Source organism: Schistocerca piceifrons, chromosome 6 (genome assembly GCF_021461385.2).
Source record: "Schistocerca piceifrons isolate TAMUIC-IGC-003096 chromosome 6, iqSchPice1.1, whole genome shotgun sequence".
Lineage (NCBI taxonomy): Eukaryota > Metazoa > Arthropoda > Insecta > Orthoptera > Acrididae > Schistocerca > Schistocerca piceifrons.
Window position 1 is genome coordinate 251437316 of NC_060143.1, and position 24404 is coordinate 251461719.

The 24404-nt window shown below is 38.7% G+C and overlaps 1 protein-coding gene across 1 annotated transcript in view; it reads right to left on the reverse strand.

Annotated features, from left to right (window-relative positions):
- The window catches only part of LOC124803257 (dynein axonemal heavy chain 1-like), an 866140-nt gene that overhangs the window by 560841 nt on the left and 280895 nt on the right, over positions 1–24404 (reverse strand). The window contains exons 20-22 of the mRNA XM_047264440.1: positions 21111–21221; positions 10466–10557; positions 1553–1906 (exon numbers count right to left, since the gene is read on the reverse strand). Of these exons, the coding sequence (XP_047120396.1) occupies positions 1553–1906; positions 10466–10557; positions 21111–21221 (557 nt within the window). The remainder of the gene's footprint in view (positions 1–1552; positions 1907–10465; positions 10558–21110; positions 21222–24404) is intronic.

Genomic DNA, 24404 nt, shown 5'->3' on the forward strand with positions numbered 1-24404 from the left:
ACCTCGTAATCACACTTCTAAAGAAACAGATATTACTGCATAATAGCTATAAAAACAAAGCATAGGGCTATAGATAAAGACACACTGAACAAAACTCATTTAGCTATCCAAAGTCAAATGCATGAAACTGCCAACTACTACTGCAGTGATTTCTCACAATACTTGAAGAAATTCTGGCACCAAAGTTAGTGTCCAGGCACTCATAGGTGAGGCAGGAAGCAAAACTGAAAGTAACAATTCAAAAGCAGAAATGATGACCTCATTAGTCAAATGTTATTTTACAAAGGAAAACCATGCAGGATTGCCCCAATTTAATTTTCACACCACAAGAAAAAATCAGTGATGTAGTATCAGTGGCACTGAAAAACAGCTGAAATCTGAAATTGTTAAAACTGAACAAAGCTCCAGGGCCCAAAAGAATCCCCACCAACACCAAGAGCGAGAGGTTGCCCTGAAACTCCGTGTGCTCCTCCATGCTCTTTGACAAGGCTGTTGTCAGTTTGATGATGACTTGTTATAGTGGAAGTCTTTAGCCACCACTTCCAAAGATTTTCATTCAAAATTTAAGCAGTGGCTGGGCTCAATCTTGGGATACAGGACATTTTAGTTACCCCTCAAATGCGCTACCCATTCACCAATTACCACTTTGGTTCAGTCTTAGGTAAATGATGTGGCAAACTTTTGTTCATTGGTAGAATACTAGGCAAATCCAAAAAAATCTATAAAGGACACTGCTCACAAAACACTTGTGCTGAGGGACTGAGACCTCAGTAGTTTGGTCACATAGGAACTTACCACCACCATTCGTGCAGCCCACCTTTGAATCCTGCTCAAGTGTGTGGGACCCATATGATATAGAACTAAGAGGGTATACCGAATGTATATGAACAAGGGTCACAAGAATGGTCAAATGAAGACACTAAATGGACTGAAAATAGTTTCAAACTATCAAATCAAACCTATTTAGTGCCTTTCAAGAACCATCTTTAAGTGATGATCCCAGGAACCACTACAACCACCTACCTATCTGTATTATTCCCATAGGGATTGTAGAAACAAGATTACAATAAGTACAGCACACACAGAGGCACTGAAGCAATCACTCTTCCTATGTCCCATATGTGAATGGAATAGAAAAATGTACTAACTGGTATAAAGGGAAGGACCCTTTGCCATGCACTTCACAGTGATTTGCAAAGTATGGGTGTGGATGTAGAATTAGAACTAGGCTTTATACGTGTATCAACTCATAAGGAGATGCAGAAGATTCTGCAAGCCCTTTCCGCCATGTGCGGAGTGTGTCCAGCATCTTCAGAAAATGTACAAAATCATAACTAATATCACCATAATCAAGATAGGACCAAATGAAAGCTTTCAGAACTGTGTTACATACAACCTGGCTTCTCAAATATCTTACCACATAAGTTCTACACTGCCACGAGGATCATCACTTCAAGATCTTTCAGCCTCATTCCAATTTTCACGAGTATAATGCAAGAGAAATGGGTAAAAGGAAATAAAATAAAATGTTTTCTAGTCTTACAGAACATACCTCAAACATCATTGTTTGAGACTCCTGCAGTTTAATAATCTCTCCACTTGTTAGGCAGAGCTTTTTATTGTCATCCAGGACAGTGTTCATATTTTCAATCCACACAGCATCAACTGGACCATCAAACACATACCAGCGTTTGTCATCATCTTCAGCTGATGCTCCACCACGTACTAGACTTGCCAGTATGCCATCTGTCCATTCATGAGTGAGGGCATCAAACTCACCATATAACTGTCCCAGTGTGATGGACTTGGGGTTTAGCACATACGTATGGACCTTTTCAAATGGTAACCCACTTGGAGATGGTTTCCCTTTCAAACTTGTTAGAGCATGGGCTAGGACTTCATAGCACTGTAATAAAGTAACTATACATATAATGAATCAGTATAAATAATGCTAACAGTGAACTAACAAGGGAAATAAAATTAATTCATAATTTTTCCTTTTTTATCCCCATACAATCAAATTTGTACGTAAAATATGTATGAATGAGATACATTTACAAGGTTGCACTGAATATAACAAACATTCAAATTTTGGATATACTCAGTTTCTTCCTCTTCTTTGCTGGATACTTATCTCCTGAATACTAAGAATGGCGCTGCAATAAAGTATAACATATTTAAAAAAGTGTTGTGACTCGCCGATCTTTCAAAGTGCCACCACACAGTTACGCATGTCCTCTACATGCGGCGCTGTCTGCCAGCCATGCAGCAGCACCGCCACCTAAGCGGCCAGCCAGCCAGCGGCTGCTAGACTTGGACTCAGTTATGATTTGACTGTTAACGTGTACACATGGCTTACTCTGTTTACTTGATCTGTGACTTTCATGTATCTCGTCTTTTCCTTGAAATATATTTGTTCAACTTGAAGTTGTAACAAAAAGGTTTACCAGTTTATTAAACTGGATGTTCTTCTGTTAACAATACATTAAAAGTGAGCAAACTATTAAAGAAATCAAATCAACTAAACATTAATTGGTTGGCTCTTATGGAACTTCGTATCATGAACAGTTGTTCAACTACAGATACCTGCTATACTGGAAGACACAATGGTGAATGGAATATCATGTACAGTGAAGGAGGAGAGGGGAGGAATAAAAGGGAAGGAAAGGGACTATTGATATCATCTGCATCGGGACTTTGTGCAGCAACAGCAGTGCCGAGTGAAAATGTGTGCCAGACCAACATTCGAACCCAGGGTCTCCTTCTCACTAGGCAGTTGGGTTAACTACTGCGCCACCCAGACACAGAGTTTATTGCAAGTGTGTGGACTATGTCGGCACTCTTCTCAGCCGATGCACATTTGCACCCAGTGAAACATACTTGCAATCCACATCTATGGCCTCCATGCTCACTACTTGAAGGTTTCCACAGCAGGTCAGGCATAATTGTGCGGCCACACTGAATGTGGTGGATTCACTGCCTGCTGAGGTGAGTCAACTATATGAATGGAATAGTATGGCATGTCACATGAACAAGATGTTATGAGACTAGGCACTGATTGCCAGCCTATGGCATCTGACATGGCAGCTGTTATGCACTAGGGTAGAGAAGGGAAGTGAAGTGTTTGTGTAGTGTGTGTTCATGCAATGTCATGTGGTGTAACAGATGAATCATGGCTGTCAAGGTAGTTCTACACTGGCTGCTAAAGGCGCTGTGTTTCATGTGTAATAACTGAATCATAGCTTCTGTGCCCAGCCCCCTGGGGTGCTGGTTTCTACTTTTCACTTGTGCTTGTGGCTTCTCCATATGCAATATTTATTCCTTTGTTATGTTCCATGTTTGTTGATGTTTTATGTTCTACATTGTTGGTTAGTTTTACAATTCAATTACCCTCCTGCTCTCACTGAATAAAGAGTTTCCCACTAAGTGTAATCTTTTTGTATCAGGTTAATCAGTATTGTTAAGTCAATCAGTTTGAATTACCCGACAAGTTGTGATCCAACATGATCTGTGAGCTGAAGGAAATGATCTATAGCCATTTTTTCTATTGAGCTCAGGAGCAAACTGAAGAATGCCTCATATCAAGACTAGCGGTCTATTTGATGCCATTTTGGTTCAATAGCCCCTTCTAATGGTTCATGCAGGTGGAAGCAAGTTTTTGTTGTGCTGGAATTATAGCCAAACTGTGAAGTCTGCATTTGTTCCCTCCGCCACACACCGTCAGGTGGCTTGCGGAGTGTGGATGTAGATGTAGATGTAGATGTTGTTAGTCAGCTAGACCACCGTTTCGTGGCCGAGGTGCAAGACATCATCACTGCACCCCTGGTGGCAGATTCCTACAAAAAATTCAAGGCAGAAGCAATACAGAGAGTTGCTGCTTTTGCAGGAAGATCAAATTCACCAAGTTCTTATGCAATAAGACATTGATGATCATAAGCCACCACAATATCTTAGGCATCTGCACAGTAAAGTGGACACAGTCACCATTCCAGACAACTTATTGTGTACACAGTGGAGCAGTAGATTATCACCGGAAATTGAAGCAACTAGCGTGCATTGGATGCCATGGTGGAGATGGCAGACTGCAAACAGGAAGCAATCACACCTGCCCAGATTAGAGTGGTCACAGCAAAAAGCAGCAGTATAACAGCCTCAGCTAAGGTCAAGCACACAAATCACGACTTGGTCACAGCAAAAGTAAACATGTTATACATGCAGGTCAGTGCATTATTGTTGCAATTCAGCACTGGACACAACAGAAGCAGAGTGCATTAGGGTAGACATTCAAGGAGCCAGTCTCTGAGCAACACTACATCTTCGAAAGGTGACAAGTCTCTCTGTTGATATCAGTGCAGATTTGGCGACAATGTGCAAAAATGTACATCACAGTGCTTCTACCTAAATGCCAGTGGTGGTTGATTGTAGGCGTAATAACTGATTGCCCATCACCATCCAGGAACCAGTTCATCAGCAACAGACGTTCTGGCCTGAAATTTCTCATAGACACTGGTTCGGACCTCAGTATCTGTTATGGTCTTCATTGCATCATTGTACACATTCAACTCTGTAGTGGATCTGGGAGATGTGTTATTTTCTACCAGATTTGTCGATACCAAATCTAATGAGGGAAGTTGTAAATGTTTTCTTATATTTATGTCAGAATATTTTTTTTTAATTGTAATCTGCCTTATTTTATGCTAATTTACTTATATTTTTGAGAGTGACGGCATATTGATTAATATTAGTAGATGTGACGAAGAATATCAAAGAGACTGGTTACAAGTGGAAGCTTGTATGTTGTGTGAAATGTCTTTGATGCTGGGAGTCGTCTTTGACTGTAGTCAGTTGGCAGTGAACTCTCGGTGTGTGTGACAGTGGAACAATGTGCAGGTCACCATTATAAATATTTGCTAGTGAACAGGAAAAATGAATTATGTTACTACTTTTTTTATATAAACATCAAGAAGGAACAACATTCAAAGAAATGGTATATGAAGCACCAAAAATAAGGCAAACGTATTGAACCAGGTCATTTCTGCAGCCGACGAAACTGCATTGTGGAATCATACTTTCACTAGACGACTGAAGCCAACACAAAAAGACAAATATCGTCTTGTAAACATTTCATGGAAAAGGTACTGTCACGAAATTTGCTAAATACAGTATATAAAAAATAGTGAGCATATTTCAACTCCCTTCTAACATCTGCCAATAATTCGACTATTGCATCCTATGTAACCCAGCGAACAGAGCTAAATTTAGGTCTACATCATCTGTTCACATGGAATTTCACTGTTGCAGAGATCACAGAAGCGATTATTGGTGCACATCTACTTGCACATTAAGACATGTCGAACGCTTGATTGGTGGACAGCATTACTGGTTTAACTGTCACCGGTTTTCATCACAGATCAACCAACCACACTGCAAAGCTTGTCCAGGCTCTGCTGTTAAAGCAGTTCCCAAATTTGACCAGGCCAGCAAAAGCAACTAAACAGTTTCAGTACAATATGGTGCTCACATCAAGACAACGGATTGACCACCAGTGTTGTGTCAACCTGGGCGTTTAGCACTAGACTTCTTGCAATCATGAAAGCTGAATGCAAGAGGGCATTATTAGACTGTTGAACAGTCTGTGGTACTCTGCCTAGCATTTGGTGCCAAAAAAAGGTGAGTCCCAGTGCCTTTGCAGAAATTATCATGCACTGAATATGAGAACAGTGGCTGATAGATATTCTGGGTCATTACTAAAAGATTACATCTACACATTACAAGGAGTGGTAATATTCAGTGTCTCGACTGTCGTAAGGCCTACACTCAGAAACTTGTGGCTAAAGAGAAAATTCCAAAGACCACAACGATAACACCACTCAGCCTGTTTGAGATCACGTGTATGACCTTCACATAGCAAAACATAGCCCAGATGTGGCAAAGATTCACATTGACTCTGTCCTTCAAGGCTTCCTTTTCGATTTTGTGTACCTGGATGATAAGCTCATGTTCTCGGAGACTGGGGAACAACACCAATAAAATCTACAAGAGGTGTTCAAGCATTTGGAGAATTATAGAGTCGAGTTGAATGTTGCCAAGAGTGTTTGTGAACAATCTGAAGTGATCGTCTTTGGACATAGTATCTCTGCCGCAAGCTCCCTATCTTCTGACAAACAAGATTGGTGGGATTTTACAGTTACCTAAGCCAACCAATCACGGAATTGCATTGCTTCTTTGTTATTTTAAATAGTTATTACCACCACCTGCCTCATGCAGCAGAATTGCAAGAACCACTGAATGCGGTGCTGTCTGGTCCTAAGGCAAGGGGCCACTCTGCAGCACAGTGGACTCAGGCTATGTGTGCGGAGCATGGCTGACACACCACTAAATCATTCTAAACTCGATGCATCTCTTGCATAGGTAGTGGATGCAAGCCAGATGGCTGTCAGCAAGGTGCTACAGCAGTGGTCAGGTGGTTCATGGCAGTCACTGGTAAAATTTCACGAAAACTGCACCATCTCTGAGCAAGTGGAGTGCCTACGACAGCAAGCTTCTGAAAAAGTGAAATGCTTGTGTCCTCAAGCTCCAGTGCTAGTGTTCACAATATTGACAGACCACAACCTTTTTGTATTGAGGAGAGCCACTGACAACTGTAACATTGTGGCTGACTGTTTTTCATGCATCAGAAGTGTGATGAGTCCTATCAACTATTCTGCACTGAATTGACAGCAGCAAGAAGATAAAGAACTCCAAAAGTTTGTCAACAATGAGGCATCGGCATTACAATTGCAGCTCACCGACGGTCTGGGAGCAGATGTCAAGCTCTACTGTGACGTCTCTTGCGGCCAACCTCAACCCTTTCATCCACCAGCATTAGGAACAAAAACTTTAGATAGCACACATAACTTACACCATCCAGAGGCACATCCCACTTTTCTATTGGTCTCCCAAACATTTCGAGTAGCCAGGCATGGAAAAGGACTGTCGAGAATGGACAAGAACATGTTTTCAATGCCAAAGGTGTAAAGTGTTCAAATGGTTCAAATGGCTCTGAGCACTATGCGACTTAACTTCTGAGGTCATCAGTCGCCTATAACTTGGAACTAATTAAACCTAAATAACCTAAGGACATCACACACATCCATGCCCGAGGCAGGATTCGAACCTGCGACCGTAGCGGTCATGCAGTTCCAGACTGAAGCGCCTTTAACCGCACGGCCACACTGGCCGGCAGGTGTAAAGTGTCTCACCATATAAATACCCCTACTGATGACTTTCCAGACACAACTGTATGTTTTATCCACATATATCTAGATGTTGCAGGACCACTTGCTCATCAAACAGTTGACGCTACCTTTCCATAATAATTGATCTTTTCACTGGCTGGACACAGGCAGTGCCAACTGATATTACCACTGAAATGTTAAGCCTCTACCTTTGTGTCAGCACGGTTAGCGAGATTTGGACGCCCAGCACTTCACTATCGACTGGGAAAGAAGTTTGATTTGGACCTATTTGCACAGTTTGTCAAGTTTTCAGGCTGTAATTTAAATCATCAGACGATCAATTCCAATCACAAAATGATCTAGAGAGAATTTCTGTATGGTGTGAAAAGTGGCAATTGGCACTAAAACAAAGAAAAGTGTGAGATCATCCACATGGGTACTACATGAAATCCGATATATTTTGGGTATACGATAAATCGCACAAATCTAAGGGCTGTCAATTCAACTAAATACCTAGGAATTACAATTACAAGCAACTTAAATTGGAAAGACCACATAGATAATATTGTGGGGAAGGCAAAACAAAGACTGCGCTTTGTTGGCAGAAAACTTAGAAGATGCGACAAACCAACTAAAGAGACAGCCTACACTACACTTGTCCGTTCTCTGTTGGAATATTGCTGCGTGGTGTGGGATCCTTACCAGGTAGGATTGACAGAGGACATCGAAAGGATGCCAAGAGGGGCAAGCGCGTTTCGCGTTATCGCGCAATAGGGGTAAGAGTGTCACTGATATGAAATGTGAGTTGGGGTGGCAGTAAGTGAAACAAAGGTGGTTTTCTTTGCGGCAACATCTATTTACGAAATTTCAATCACCAACTTTCTCTTCCAGATGCGAAAATATTTTGTTGACACCCACCTACATAGGGATAAATGATCATCATAATAAAATAAGAGAAATCACAGTTTGAATGGAAAGATTTAGGTGTTCCATTTTCCCATGCGCCATTCAACAGTGGAATGGCAGAGTAGTAGTATGAAAATGGTTCGATGAACCCTCTGCCAGGCACTTAAGTGTGAATTGCAGAGTAACCATGTAGATGTAGCTGTAGATGTAGATGTACGTCCATCACAAGACCACCAATTACCATCCCACTAGCAATTGCATGGTTGAATGCTGGTACCATTCCTTGAAGACAGTGCTCATTGCTTTGTAAACACATGAACTTTGGCTCTTCCAAAGGTTATACTTGGCCTATGAACAACTTATCAACCTGAGATCTATTCTTCAGCCATGGAGTTGGTCTACAGAGAGACACTGCATTTGCCTGGGAAATTTTTCAGTGCTGATACGCTGTAAACATCCTTGCAAGACCAGCTGGATCTGTGGAACCATGTCACACAGACACATCCTCCAAAGGCATCACATCAAAGCACACCACTTTGTTACGTGCATCAGGACCTGGATCACTAGTCTAATGGCATGCTCCACACTGACGGCGTAAGACAAATCTTACAATCTCGGTATACTCGCCTGTACCATGTGTTATGGAGAAGTATGCAGACAATGGACATATTGGTGAATAGCAAGTCAATGACTTTCTTCGAACAGAGTCAACCCTCTGTACACTTTTCAAGGGCATCACCATGTACTTCACAATGGAGACATTGGCACCCGTCTGAACAAGATGCCCAACCACAAGCACCACCAACTGCAGCAGCTGCCTGCAGAACATCCACTGATTCGGATGACTCGCTCTGGATGCTGTGTCCACTTCCCTGCCTGTCTCCTCGATACTGACACTGTCAAAGTAGTTCCAAACTGGCTGCTATATGTGCTGTGTTTCATGAGTAATAAGTGAATTGTGGCTGTCAAAAGAGTTCTGAGCATGGCAGCCAGGACCACTGTCCCCCCCTCCCCCTGCCCCTGCCCCCCCCCCCCCCCCCACACACACACACACGTGCTTCTACCTTCTCCATGCATTCTCTACTGTCACTCTAGTTTACAATTCAATTAGCCTCCTACTCTCATTGAATAAAGAGTTTCCTGCTAAACATAATCCTTCAGTGTCAGATTAATCGGCATTATTTATCTTCCACTGGCATCCAGTTGTTCAGCTAGAGCAACCTTCAGGCTGCATACGCCTCAAACAAGACAACACAAAATATTCTACCAAGCAAGATGTATGCATGCAGACTGGAACCTATTCTGAAAAGCCCACGAGTTTCAGGCTGTTATTACACAGGTCTGAATTAACTTATCTCAATAAAACTTTAGTGTCTTACGGAAATAATGTGACTAGACACTGCCACTTGTGTTACAGATACTGGTGGTAACAACATTGTCTTTCCTTCATGAGCTACCGAGCAAGGTGACACAGAGAGGTTAGCACATTGGACTCATACTCGGGAGGATGACGGTTCAAACAGGTGTCTGGCCTTACTGATTTAGGTTTTCTGTGACTTCCCTAAATCACTTCAGTCAAATGTCATGATAGCTCCTTTGAAAGGATGTGGCCAACTTCCTTCCACATCCTCCCCTAATTTGGTGGGACCAATGGCCTCACTGTTTGGCCCCCTCCCCCCAAATCAACAAATCTTCATGAGCAACACGAGGTTCCACTTTAAATTGCTCTGAATGCATACACTCAGATATTTAATCAATTTTATTATTTCTATATATTGTTTGGCAGTTGTGAAAACACACAAAAATGGGTCTTTCCACCACACTAAATTACATTTGTTTACGTTGGGGGTCAGTTGTAAATACCTGCACCAAGTACTGATTCTCTGCAGTTTTCTTGCATTCTGCAACCAATTTCCTAGTGTTATGACTCCTCTGCGTACAATATCATCCATAAACAGCTCTATGAAGCTTTTGACATTATCCTTTCAGTCATTTACATATACTATGGACAGAAATGGTCCTATAACACTTCATTGGCGTACACCTGAAGATACATAACATTTGACAATTTCTGTTCATTAAGAATAACATGTTCATTTTGCTATGAACTCTTCAATCTAATGCTGCAGTGAAAAAGTGAAACATGAGATTTTGGTGAAGCCTTATTTGTTTAAGAAATGAGTCACATCAGTTTAGCATCTCTGGCATTTCATCTCGTGTGGATCAAATGTACCTATATCAGTTAGTAATGTAAGTACATCTAAAAAAAACTTTAGAGTGCATACCATGAAAGCTGTGTTGCTTAATCTTTATTCACTTTTAGATGTAGTAACATTTATTACCTTTGTCTTTCCACCACCAGCAGGGCCAACCAGCATCAGTCCATGACGCACAACAGTTGTCTCATACAACTGTATACATTTTTTCACAAATTCTGTAACAGAAGTGAAAGAACACCTAATTATTTTTCAATTGTCTCTGACATTTTTCAATGTCACTGTATTCTTAGTCTTCCCTATCATATTTATAGCAGAGCAAGACCTAGTACGAGAAATTGTGAAGTTTACAGTGACAAAACTTCAGCTATAAAATGAAGAAAGAAAAAGAGAAGTGAAAGTATGAGAGGTGAAAAACACTGCCTTCAGAGACATAGTGTACAAGTAGTTTCATCCATATGTTCCTATAGAAATCAAGGATCCAGAAAGAACACAAATATGTGACTTTTACTCATAGTGTAGTGTGTATGAGCATACACTTCATCTGAGTACACTAATGACTGTTTTAATTCTGATGTGTCATTTTTGTAAAAAGAAAAGCAGTATGCCTTTTTTGAAACTGTCAACTAACTCACACATGGCGACTCTTTTATTCTGTCACCTTTTAAATGCAAATATCATAGGCACAACATTTTTCCCAGTGTTTTCTTGCTAGCCTCCCAGTCCAGTTCTTTACGAGAGACAGTTCAAAATTTTCAGAGTACTCCATTTCTTGATACAGACTATACTTCATTAGTGAAATTGCTGCTTAATAATACTTTTATCCACATTAACAATGGGGCATTTGTTGTGTGCACTTTGATTCTTTTGTTCTGCTTCGCATAGTTTCCCCCTTCCAAAATTTGCCCACAATCAACTTAGTCAACATGTAATGTAGTATTTGTACATTCCATCACCTTTTAAATCAATATTTTCTTCTTCCTCCATCTCATCATCAATAAATCTACTGATGTTAACAGCATGCTATTATGGCCGTCTATGCTACAGGGTAACAATGCAAAATACTTTGAACACAAATGTTGCTGTACCTAGTCATATGACAAACTTCATTCCTGCTGCAGGTGGGTCAACAACATCTTTTATAGAATAATGCTTACTAAGATACAGAGTTTACAATGGACACACAGCAGTTTAAAATTTAATTCTTTCCTAAAAATATTCTTACAGCACTAAGAATCCAGTTTTCCTTTGCAAATGGTCATGAACAACTACAGTGGAAGCCACGAGAAAGTATGACAGACATATGGCATATCTGTGATGAACAGAGATCTTTATCTAACTCAGAGGACTACTTCTAATCAAGTATTAAAGACACTACAAGCAGTCTTACAAAATTCTTTATCACATCATCATACAGTAATATGCACAAAAAATTCTAAATTCTGAGAAAAAACAAAGGTGACTTGGAGCATTATTAAGAATGAAATTCGGAACAGAAATGATATACAACTTCTTGATGACTGTAGATGTGAGAGAGATGATGGTAATCTCTGATTTTCTCCATTATAAATGCATGCATTTTATGCATGTTGGTGTTGTGGTCTTCAGTCCGAAGACTGGTTTGATGTAGTTTTCCATGTTACTCTATCCTGTGCAAGCCTCTTCATCTCCGAGTATCTACTGCAATCTGCAGCCTCCTGAATCTGCTAACTGTTTTCATCTCCTAGAAACCTCATCTGACTGGCCAGAAGACTCTACCCGAATTCCAGAATAATAATATGTGGCATTGCGTACAGAAGATCGGTGAGTGACAGCTATGTGCTGAGAATAAACAGCAATATTAAAGAACAGTGCAATAAACTAGGATCCCAACAAATTTAAGTGCAAAGTGTCTTGTCAAAGATGGTCTACATCTGAATAGATTGGGCTCAAAAATATTCAGTAAGATGTTCGTAGATACTTGCCAGCTCATAAAAAAATAAGGGACACTTATAAGTAGTGATGGGGGTGAAAAAACTTGTGTAGCATTAAGAAAGACAGAACCAAACCATTATCTGGCAGGAAATGTGCTAACTGTAAGTGATAGTCAAAGTAGGTATGTTATCCACTGGAATATTAATGGCTTAAACATTGATGCTTCTAACAATAAAAGCTCCAAAATCGATGAATTGCAAATCATTCTGTCAGAATGTGGAAATATTAAAGTTGTTTGTTTAAATGAGCACTGGTTTACTGAAGACACAATTAAAATTCTAAACGAAATAGGGAACTTCGGATTAGCAAGTAGCTTTTGCAGAAAAAACAAGTCATGTGGAGGCTCATGTATACTTCTACATAGTGATATAAATTATGAGACCAGAAACTGTTTTATTTAATTATTTAAATGAAGAATGTGCGTTCAAGAGCTGTTGTGTAGAAATTGTGGACTCACTAGCAAATGTTATAATAATCTCAATATACAGAATTCCAAGGACGTCAACAACAGAACTATTCTTATCTAAGATTCAAATTATGCTAGAAGACCTTTGAAGAGAAAAAAAGAAAAAAAGTTGTAATAGCTGCTGATTTTAATATTGATATCACATGTAATAGTAGCCACGCATCAAGTTTCACTGACTTAGTAAAGAAATATGGTTTCAAATTGAATTACTTTGAACCCACCAGAGACAATGTCAATCAGCAACATGCATTGACAATGTTCTATCAAATTATGTATGTGAAGATGTGTATAAATTTTGTCTAGATCTAGGTATTTCAGATCATTGTGCACTGTTCATTGAGCTGCCACAGGCAGACAGGAACATTTCACATATGAGAACCCATATGAGCAGGAATTTTAGCAAAGAAAACTTGCTAACATTTAGTGAGAAGCTAAGAGATAAAACATGGCCTTTTGATTATTGTAACTCAAGTGACAAAAGCTTTGAGAAATTCCTAAACAGTTTTCTTGGAGACTTTGATGAAACATTTCCATCTAGACTCTGCAGCAGTAAAATGACAAATACAGTTAAGTGGATTACCCAGGGCATAAAAATTTCCAGTGTAAGGAAAAGGCAACTGCACAGAGAACTAAAATATAATAAAGATATTGATTTCATTAAATATGTTAGACTCTATAAAACCATATTTAAAAGAGTTGTCAAGGCAGCAAAATAACTGGCAAATAACAGGCTAATTTTAATCATAAAAATAAGACAAAGGCTATGTGGTCTGTCATTAAATCTGAGTTAGGTGTTAAAGCCTGTAACCAAGAAATTTCAGAAGTTGACATTGAAGGAAATACTATTGTAATACAGCTCAAATACCAGAGTACTTTAATGAATTTATTATAAATGTAGCAAAGTCTGATGTAGATGTAAGAGATTATCACAACAAAGTAAATCCCTTTGGCCCAGGCAAAAACTATGAAAACTTTACAAAATTCTCAAAAGTTTCTGTAGAGGATGTAGAAAATGCTATTCAAACATTAAGAAACAAAAAATCTGCAGGTTGGGATGGAATACCCACCAAAGTTATTAAAGTGGTACACAATAGAATTGCAAACCCACTAGCTCAGTAATAAATCAATGTTTTGAAGAGGGCTGTTTCCCAGAGGTACTGAAATATGCTGAAGTCAAACCAATCTTCAAGAAGGGATCAAGAGAGATCATGGGAAATTATTGTCCGATCTCCGTTCTCCCAGTCCTATCTAAAATATCTGAAAAACTTGCTGTTGCACAAATCCAAAATTTCATTGCAAAATATTCTGTTATTCTAAACAATCAATTTGGTTTTCAGCAGGGTAAAAACACCATTGATGCAGTAAGCAGTTTCATTGAGAAAATAAGCACATCATTAGACAAGAGAAATAAGGTGGCAGGAATTTTCTGCGACCTCACAAAGGCATTTGATTCCGTAAGCGATGCATTGCTTGTTTACAAACTTGAAAAGTATGGCATTAGCGGCAGTGCCCTACAATGGCTTAACTCCTACTTATCCAAAATAAAGCAAAGAGTTAGCATTTCATCAAATGGCACATATTATTTTTCTGACTGGTAAAAAATATCTCAGGGTGTTGCACAAGGATCCATATTAGGCCCAATCCTATTTATCTTTTATGTAAAAGACTTACCATTAAATATCAGCTCCCCATCAGTTCTGTTCGCAGATGATACTTCTGTCTTAGTTGAAGATCAGGACTCGGAAAAAATTCCCACATTTGTCATCAGTACCCTCAGTACCTTAGAAACTTGGTTTCAGCTAAATGGGTCGAATCTAAACATATCTAAGACTCACATGATGCAGTTCAGAACCAAACAGTCAAAATGTGAGCAGATTCACATTGTACACAACAACCAAGGTATAGAAGAAGTTGACTCAAATTCTTAGGTTTAAATGTAGATAAAAATTTGAGCTGGGAGGCACACATTGAATACCTGGCAAACAAACTGAGGAGCTTTGCATTTACAATGCAAATTTGTCAACGGCAAATGACATAACTTGACAAACATAGTGTGGATACTAAAAATACAGAAAAAAATCATACGAAATATGTGCACTGCAAATCACAAAGCATCATGTCGACCATTATTTAGAAAACTTAAAATATTAACTCTGCCATCCTTATACATATATGAGATTATTATATTTTTGTACACCAGACATGAATTATTTGTGGGAAACCATTTTGTCCATTCACATGATACCAGAAACAAAGAAAACTTTATGCTCCCCACCCACTGCCTCAGACCGTATGCCCAGGGACTTCAATACATGGGAATGAAAATTTGTAATAAATTAAAAAGAAACAAGTTGATGCAGATGAATTTAAGTTCACTTAAAAGAAAACTACATGAGGCACTGACACTGAAGTGTTATTACTCAGGGATGAATTCATGCAGGACAAACTGGAAATTTGAGCTGGGTACAATGTGTTATCCTTTAGTGCTATTATTTATTATAGTGCCATTATTTATTAATGTAAAAATCATTGTAATTGTTTTATAAATTTCTGACATGTCTCCTGTATGCAAACCAAACGGATTGCAAATGTACGTCATGAGATGAAAAAAACACAATTCGCAATTCACTTAGTCTCCCTTTATGATTTTTACCCTCAATTTCCCTATAATACTAAACTGGTGATCCCTTGATGTGTCAGAACATGTCCTATCAACCCATCCCTTCTTCTAGTCATGCCACACCACAAATTTCTTTTCTTCTCAATTTTTATATTTTCAAATGAAGAACACTAACAAAAACGGCCTTGCTGTCTGGTACTGTGAACGGCTGGAAGCAAGGGGAAACTACATCTGTAATTTTTCCCAAGGGCACGCAGCTTTACTGTATGGTTAAATGATAATGGCGCCCTGTTGGGTAAAATATGCCAGAGGTAAAATAGTCCCCCATTCAGATCTCTGGGCGGGGACTACTCAGGAGGACACTGTTATCACGAGAAAGAAAACTGGCATTCTACAGGTCAGCGCGTGGAATGTAAGATCCCTTTACTTAGCAGGTAGGTTAGAAAGTTTAAAAAAGGAATTGGATAGGTTAAAGATATACTGGGAATTAGTCAAGTTCGGTGGCAGGAGGAACAAGGCTACTGGTCGGGTGAATACAGGGTTATAAACACAAAATCAAATAGGGGTAATGCAGGAGTAGGTTTAATAATGAATAGGAAAATAGGAATGCGGGTAAGCTACTACAAACAGCATACGCACTATTGTGGCCAAGATAGATACGAAGCCCACACCTACTACAGTAGTACAAGTTTATATGCCAACTAGCTCTGCAGATGACGAAGAAATTGAAGAAATGTATGATGAGATAAAAGAAATTATTCAGATAGTGAAGGGAGACGAAAATTTAATAGTCATGGGTGACTGGAATTCGATAGAAGGAAAAGGAAGAGAAGGAAAAGTAGTACGTGAATATGGAATGGGGGTTAGGAATGAAGGAGGGAGCTACCTGGTAGAATTTTGCACAGAGCATAACTTAATCATAGCTAACACTTGGTTCAAGAATCATGAAAGAAGATTGTATTCATGGAAGAAGCCTGGAGATACTGGAAGGTGTCAGATGGATTATATAATGGTAAGACAGAGATTTAGGAACCAGGTTTTAAATTGTAAGACATTTCCAGGGGCAGATGTGGACTCTGACCACAATCTATTGGTTATGAACTGTAAATTAAAACTGAAGAAACTGCAAAAAGGTGGGAATTTAAGGAGATGGGATCTGGATAAACTGACAGAACCAGAGGTTGTAGAGAGCTTCAGGGAGAGCATTAGGGAACGATTGACAAGAAGGGAGAAAAGAAATACAGTAGAAGAAGAATGGGTAGTTTTGAGAGATGAAGTAGTGAAGGCAGCAGAGGATCAAGTAGGTAAAAAGACAAGGGCTAGTAGAAATCCTTGGGTAACAGAAGAGATATTGAATTTAACTGATGAAAGGCGAAAAATGCAGTAAATGAAGCAGGCAAAAAGGAATACAAACATCTCAAATATGAGATTGACAGGAAGTGAAAAATGGCTAAGTAGGGATGGCTAGAGAACGAATGTAAGGATGTAGAGGAGTGTATCACTAACGGTAAGATATATACTGCCTACAGGAAAATTAAAGAGATCTTTGGAGAAAAGAGAACCACTTGCTTGAATATCAAGAGCTCAAATGGAAACCCAGTTCTAAGCAAAGAAGGGAAAGCAGAAAGATGGAAGGAGTATATAGAGGGTCTATACAAGGGTGATGTATTTGAGGACAATATTTTGGAAATGGAAGAGGAGGTAGATGAAGATGAAATGGGAGATACGATACTGCGTGAAGAGTTTGACAGAGCACTGAAAGACCTGAGTCGAAACAAGACCCCGGAATAGCAACATTCCATTAGAACTACTGACAGCCTTGGGAGAGCCAGTCCTGACAAAACTCTACCATCTGGTGAGCAAGATGTATGAAACAGGCGAAATACCCTCAGACTTAAAGAAGAATATAATAATCCCAATCCCAAAGAAAGCAGGTGTTGACAGATGTGAAAATTACTGTACTATCAGTTTAATAAGCCACGCCTGCAAAATACTAACATGAATTCTTTATAGACGAACGGAAAAACTGGTAGAATCCAACCTTGGGGAAGATCAGTTTGGATTCCGTAGAAATGTTGGAACACGTGAGGCAATACTGATCCTACCACTTATCTTATAAAATAGATTAAGGAAAGGCAAACTTACATTTCCAGCATTTGTAGACTTAGAGAAAGATTTTGACAATGTTGACTGGAATACTCTCTTTCAAATGCTAAAGGTGGCAGGGGTAAAATACATGGAGCGAAAGGCTATTTACAATTTGTACAGAAACCAGATGCCAGTTATAAGAGTCGAGGGGCATGAAAGGAAAGCGGCGGTTGGGAAGGGAGTGAGACAGGGTTATAGCCTACCCCCGATGTTATTCCATCTGTATATTGAGCAAGCAGTAAAGGAAACACAAGAAAAATTCAGAGTAGGGATTAAAATCCATTGAGAAGAAATAAAAACTTTGAAGTTCACCGATGACGCTGTAATTCTGTCAGAGAGAGCACAGGACCTGGAAGAGCAGCTGAACGGAATGGACAGTGTCTTGAAAGGAGGATATCAGATGAACATCAACAAAAGCAAAACAAGGATAATGGAATGTGGTCGAATTAAATTGGGTGATGCTGAGGGAATTAAATTAGGAAATGAGACGCTTAAAGTAGTAAAGGAGTTTTGCTATTTTGGAGCAAAATAACTGCTGATGGTCGAAGTAGAGAGAATATAAAATGTAGACTGGCAGTGGCAAGGAAAGTGTTTCTGAAGAAGAGAAATTTGTTAACATCGAGTATAGACTTAAGTGTCAGGAAGTCGTTTCTGAAAGTATTTGTATGGAGTGTAGCCATGTATGGAAGTGAAACGTGGATGATAAATAGTTTGGACAAGAAGAGAATAGAAGCTTTCGAAATGTGGTGCTACAGAAGAATGCTGAAGATTAGATGGGTAGATCCCATAACTAATAAGGAGGTATTGAATAGAATTGGGGAGAAGAGAAATTTGTGGCACAACTTGACTAGAAGAACGGATGGGTTGGTAGGACATATTCGGAGGCATCAAGGGATCACCAATTTAGTATTGGAGGGCAGCGTGGAGGGTAAAAATCGTAGAGGGAAACCAAGAGATGAATACACTAAGCATATTCGGAAGGATGTAGGTTGCAGTAGGTACTGGGAGATGAAGAAGCTTGAAGAGGATAGAGTAGCATGGAGAGCTGCATCAAACCAGTCTCTGGACTGAAGACCACAACAACAACAATATTCATTAAAGCTATACACCACCAATTCCATAAAATTTATCCAAGAAAAATGCTCCAATTGAAACACAAGGCAGAAGGACTCAGCTATTGCACTGAAGACACCACCATGTGGAGCTCTCACACCAGGCTCAGTTGTTATAAGAAACTAGAAGCTACACCTTTGTCACTAAGATAAAACAAGTTTCCTCCTGGCCCTAATTTATACGACACTGATGCAGGTGAGTTATGACTTCTGTAAATGGATTTATATCCTTATTGTTTCTTAGAAAACCATATCAGATGTTTGGAGATACTCATTTTTTAGTGGACAGGTTTTGTTGAAACAAGCAGAATGAGTGCTCCACATTTCTGTGTTTATGCCACAACAAACAACTCCAGACACCTATTCTTTCAATTTCTGTGCTTTTCTCAGATTTCACAGCAAAAACTTTCAATCTTGTGATTAACTAGCTTTATATCACTGCACTCATCTTTCCAAGAGCTTCTAAATACCATTACAAGTATATCATTCCATTTATTTGTTGCATTATCTCACTTGATACAAGAGTTTAAGGAGCATTAAACATGATACAAAATTATGTGCCTCTCTACATACTATTACTGTACACATTTTTCTCATGAGGGATGTATCACACAGCTCCTGCAAATTCAGACCTGCTTATAGCAGGTCCCCCCCCCCCCCCCCCCCTCATTTTTTTATGATGGTGGGTTAAATGAACAAAGTGTGGCTGAAATTTTGCTTTCTGCTATAACAACTCCACAGAAACTGTTGTCATATTGAAAATAGCATACAAAGAAGACACAATGGAAAACTCAACTATAAGAGTAGTTTTATCCTTTCAAAATGGTAACATATTGATTGACAGCAAACCACTTCGAATATGCACTAACTGCGTGAACAGAGGAAAATATTAAGAAAATTTGGAGACTTGAGCTTAAAGACCAATAACAAGCTATCGAACATACTGCAAACTAGACTGTTAGGGAGCTAGGTTCAGAAAATTTTAACAGGAGTTTTGGCAACAAGAAAGGTAGCTGCCAAATTGATGCATTGGGGAGTTCTGATTCTACCAGCAAGAAGAGAGGAAAATGGAAGCATGCTACACTTTGAAGCAACTCCCCCAGAATACTTTGCAAGACCATTACTGTTGACAAGTGATGAGGCTAAGTTTATGATCTTCCAAGACCATCATGCTCCAGATTGGATCACAATGGTTTCAATATAAAAATATTTGTCACTGTTGTTACTAAGGCATGCCTGATATGAAGTTCTGCAAAGTCTTTTTCCAATTTTTTGGTCCACAGAGATCCAGTGGGTTTACCCTGGTAGACTACTTTGAAAATCTTGTAGGATAATCTATGGGGATCCATTCTGTACAGGTGGCAACTGAAAACTAGTCATCATCTTTATGGATGAGGTTTTTCCTGGTGTTGGTAAAGTTCATGTCTCCCATATGGTAGGACCCTTGGTTTTTCGCAGGAATTTCATTTCTTGTAACTATGGATTCATATTGGGGTATACTTGCTTAGTGGTAGGTAGTCTGCTGCACAGAGGGCTCATGGTCTGACTACTGTATTATGGTGTCTTGATTTGGTATTCATTGGTACATATATTGAGATGTACATTTTTCTGCAGGCATAGTATGCCTTATCTAGTTTGATTTTCATTCGTTCACCAGGTACACTTTATTGATACCAGCTGAGATCCATTTTGGGTCTCCTAATGCAGAATTATGATGTAGATTCAAACAACAGAGGAATTACCGAAATTCCTCAGTTGTTTGTCATTCCAACACATCCCTACAAACATAAGGCCTTACTTAATAGATCACTATTTCGTCTCAGTAGCAGCACTTTTAGAGCATGTGAAATACATTATTATTTTTAGAACATGTGAAATACATGAATTGAAATACGATAGTTTAAAATTTGCTGCTGCAAGCCAAAAACAGTTTATTTACTACAATATCACTTTTCTGTACTTTACATAAGAGTAAGAGTGAGTGTGTGTGTGTGTGTGTGTGTGTGTGTGTGTGTGTGTGTGAGAGAGAGAGAGAGAGAGAGATAGAGAGAGAGAGAGAGAGAGAGAGAGGGGGGGGGATGTGCACACACACACATATATCCATGTTTGTGCATTTACTCACATACAATATTTATAAAACAGTGATTTATTCCACAAGCTGTAAAGATGTTTATATGGAGAAATAAATAAATAATATAGAGTATAAGTACATAACAAAACTTCTAAAACTGTGTTAATGTGGAGTAATGCAAGTGTAGTTTTAACAAATGAACATTAACAGAACATAAGGGGTTCACGAACAGCATGTCTAGAATTTTTATTACCAAATCATTTTTTTAATGAAGCCATCCATGGGTTTCCTTTCACCACTTTCACAAAACTGACACTAAATGGAGGCTTTAGAAAGTATGCTACACCAAAAGAAAATATAACAGTTGGTTGCTTTCTTACCTGGAACAACTTCCATTTGTAGGACAAGACAAGACTTGCAGATGGCCTTTTCCATTTCTCCATAATCAATAGCTTGTTCTACCATTCGTGGGAACAAGTCTGAGACTATTCCTAAAGGACAGTTAATTAAAAATGTTCTCAGACACGTATTGAAAGTATGAGATCTAATACTGCATCAAAATACTGCATTTCTTGCTTGACACATACTTTTATACAAACAATACAAAAACTTTTAACCTATGAACTATTACAATTTTCTAAAAGTTGGATATATCTAAAGCAAATAGTACATAAATAAATGGTAAATAAATATATGTTTAAACCCTTTGGCTGCTGCAGATGAACTTGCTACATGGCATGTTGAGCACAAAGTAATTACCTGATCTGTCATGACTAACTGCTCAGAATGGGTTGTGTTTTCAACTGCAAAAAGGTGCAGACTTTTCCAAGCAGCTTGCCTTCTCCTGTGCTTGTTACATTGCCCCACAATTTTTTAATGTTTCCTTCACTTTATGAGCATAATCTTGTTATTTTTGTGTTGATAAAATGGAAAGTCAAAATGAAAAATATTTGTTATTTCTAGTTCCTATGATATTTTATTATGACAGTTTAAGAGGGAACGATATGTTTTAATTACATATCTCAACAAAATTGAAAGGCCATTTCACTTTTTTAAAAAGCAGTACCATTCTAAGAGTTCTAAATTGATGGCAAAATACCTGGCAGTTGGTTGGGCCTGAAGAAAATCATGTAGTGGCTTTATGAGATCACTGACGTTTGGTTTGTCTCTAGTGAGTGAGTTCCAAAGCATCCTTACACAAAGACCATCAGTAATCCTCAAGCAATGCTTTATTGAAATGGCCCTGATACCTCTGCAATGGAACAAAACACCCTATGCACCCTTTCTCCATGCTCAATGCTGACATCTCCACATCTAGGAGAGAAAATGTCTCCGTGTGAGTGTAAAAAATAGATTTTAAAGGACATGTTGCATTCATGTCGATGGTACTTTTGCAGAAGTACTAGCAAGAAATGACTGTAGTTTTCATCTCTTTGGTTGCCTAAAAATTCGTGAACGTTTCCCGAGTTTGCTTTTCTTTCCCATCCAAAATCTGGTACAATGCAGGACCTATACAAATTGTCAAATTTGTGGCCCAACGAAAGTACCTTCCTCAACTGCTGTATCAATTCACGTAAGAAAAGTCTCTCTTTAAATACTTAAAGGCTTGCCCTTCCCCATTCAGCAACAACATTTTTCTTACCAGTGTTAAAATTTTTTGCATGCCAGTCTGCTGAAATATAATTTGATTTCCTATCACTACTGTTCCATATAAATTCTAAAGAGTTGGCATTTAATTCACATCAAATTTTCCCCTTGAGTTGAGCATATTTGATCAAATCGAAAAGGACTGCCATATTGGTGTAAGTGTACATCTTGAAAATTGCATGGCCAACAGGAATAGAAGGAAGACAGTTGTCACTGTGACATAATACAGCTTCCAAGCGGTAGTCTTCACCATAGACGTTCTTCCTTCTCCTTCAATAAATCAGGGTCTTGAATGACGTCACTCAATTCCATTCGACTTAGTCCATGGTTTTTTTTTTTTTTTTTTTTTTTTTTTCAAATAAGATTCGTGGTCTGTGGAAGGCTTGCTGGGTTCTTCTTCTTCCACTCTTCCAACACATTTTCCACTTCAGGCTCATAAGTTTGTGGTAGAAAGGAAATTTTAAACTATCTGAATGTGAAATAGGTCGAATAGTAGATGGAAAATTAAGAAATAGAACTGTTTCTCCTTTCTTCAGTGACAAATTTACCACATCTGTGGTGCCAAGCACAAATACCAGTTACCTGTATGATTTGTAGGTTCCTGCCAAATCATATGCACAAGATTCTCATATTATAACTGAACAAGAGTTGAAACATATACAAAGTGCCCATGATTTATCCTAGTCCCCTACATTCACAACAAAATAATACTGATAAGCTGTCTTCACCATAGGTGTCTGAATGCATTTCTGTAAAAAAAATATTATTTCAGCACCTATACAACAAAAATTATACACTGAATTTACATCATTTTTTGGCTTACAAATTATAGAGTGCAGCGATCAGTCATCCTTTTTTAGATTTTATTATGCAAATCCAGATTTCAGCTAGTAGCTAGCCATTCTCAATGCACTATTTTCTATTCTCAATGCATCTATTCTCAATGCATCAGTCCCTGTTGTTTGGGTGTCAGTCACAGTTCTTTGAAGTGTTCATATTTGTATTTGTTAATTAAATTTCTTGTGACTATACATCTACACATCATCACACTCTTCTTCTTAGAATACAATTTACTTAAAAAGCAACTCAAAAGTGCAGCACAGAAAACATAAAAGGAACGTATTTTTTTACTGGCTGTTTTCAGTTCTGTTTTATACATTTCTAAAAGTTCTCCAACCCAAGACAGATGAAACACCACTAATAACATGTTTCATTCAGTTACACTGAGCAGAAAGTATGAGAAATTAAAATACACAGGTTTAAAATATCAAGTATGAACCCTCTCTAACATTTCATAGCAGTATGCACTGCTTCAGTAGCATGCTAGAGAGATCAATTGACTCACACGCAAACTTTTAAACAACAAAAAACTGCATTTTATTCATTATTTCACCAGTCACTCAGTCAGCACTTTCAATAAAAAAAGGCATTTCTATGGGATTGTATGTGTATAGTTTTTATATATAAAAACAAAGATGAGGTGACTTACCGAACAAAAGCGCTGGCAGGTCGATAGACACACAAACAAACACAAACACACACACAAAATTCAAGCTTTCGCAACAAACTGTTGCCTCATCAGGAAAGAGGTAAGGAGAGGGGAAGACGAAAGGAAGTGGGTTTTAAAGGAGAGGGTAAGGAGTCATTCCAAACATATTTAAATATGTCTGCTTGTGTCTGTATGTGTGGATGGATATGTGCGTGTGTGCGAGTGTATACCTGTCCTTTTTTCCCCCTAAGGTAAGTCTTTCCGCTCCCGGGATTGGAATGACTCCTTACCCTCTCCTTTAAAACCCACTTCCTTTCGTCTTCCCCTCTCCTTACCTCTTTCCTGATGAGGCAACAGTTTGTTGCGAAAGCTTGAATTTTGTGTGTGTGTTTGTGTTTGTTTGTGTGTCTATCGACCTGCCAGCGCTTTTGTTCGGTAAGTCACCTCATCTTTGTTTTTATATATAATTTTTCCCACGTGGAATGTTTCCTTCCATTATATGTGTATAGTTTGACTGACAAGCAATGTACTGCATAAC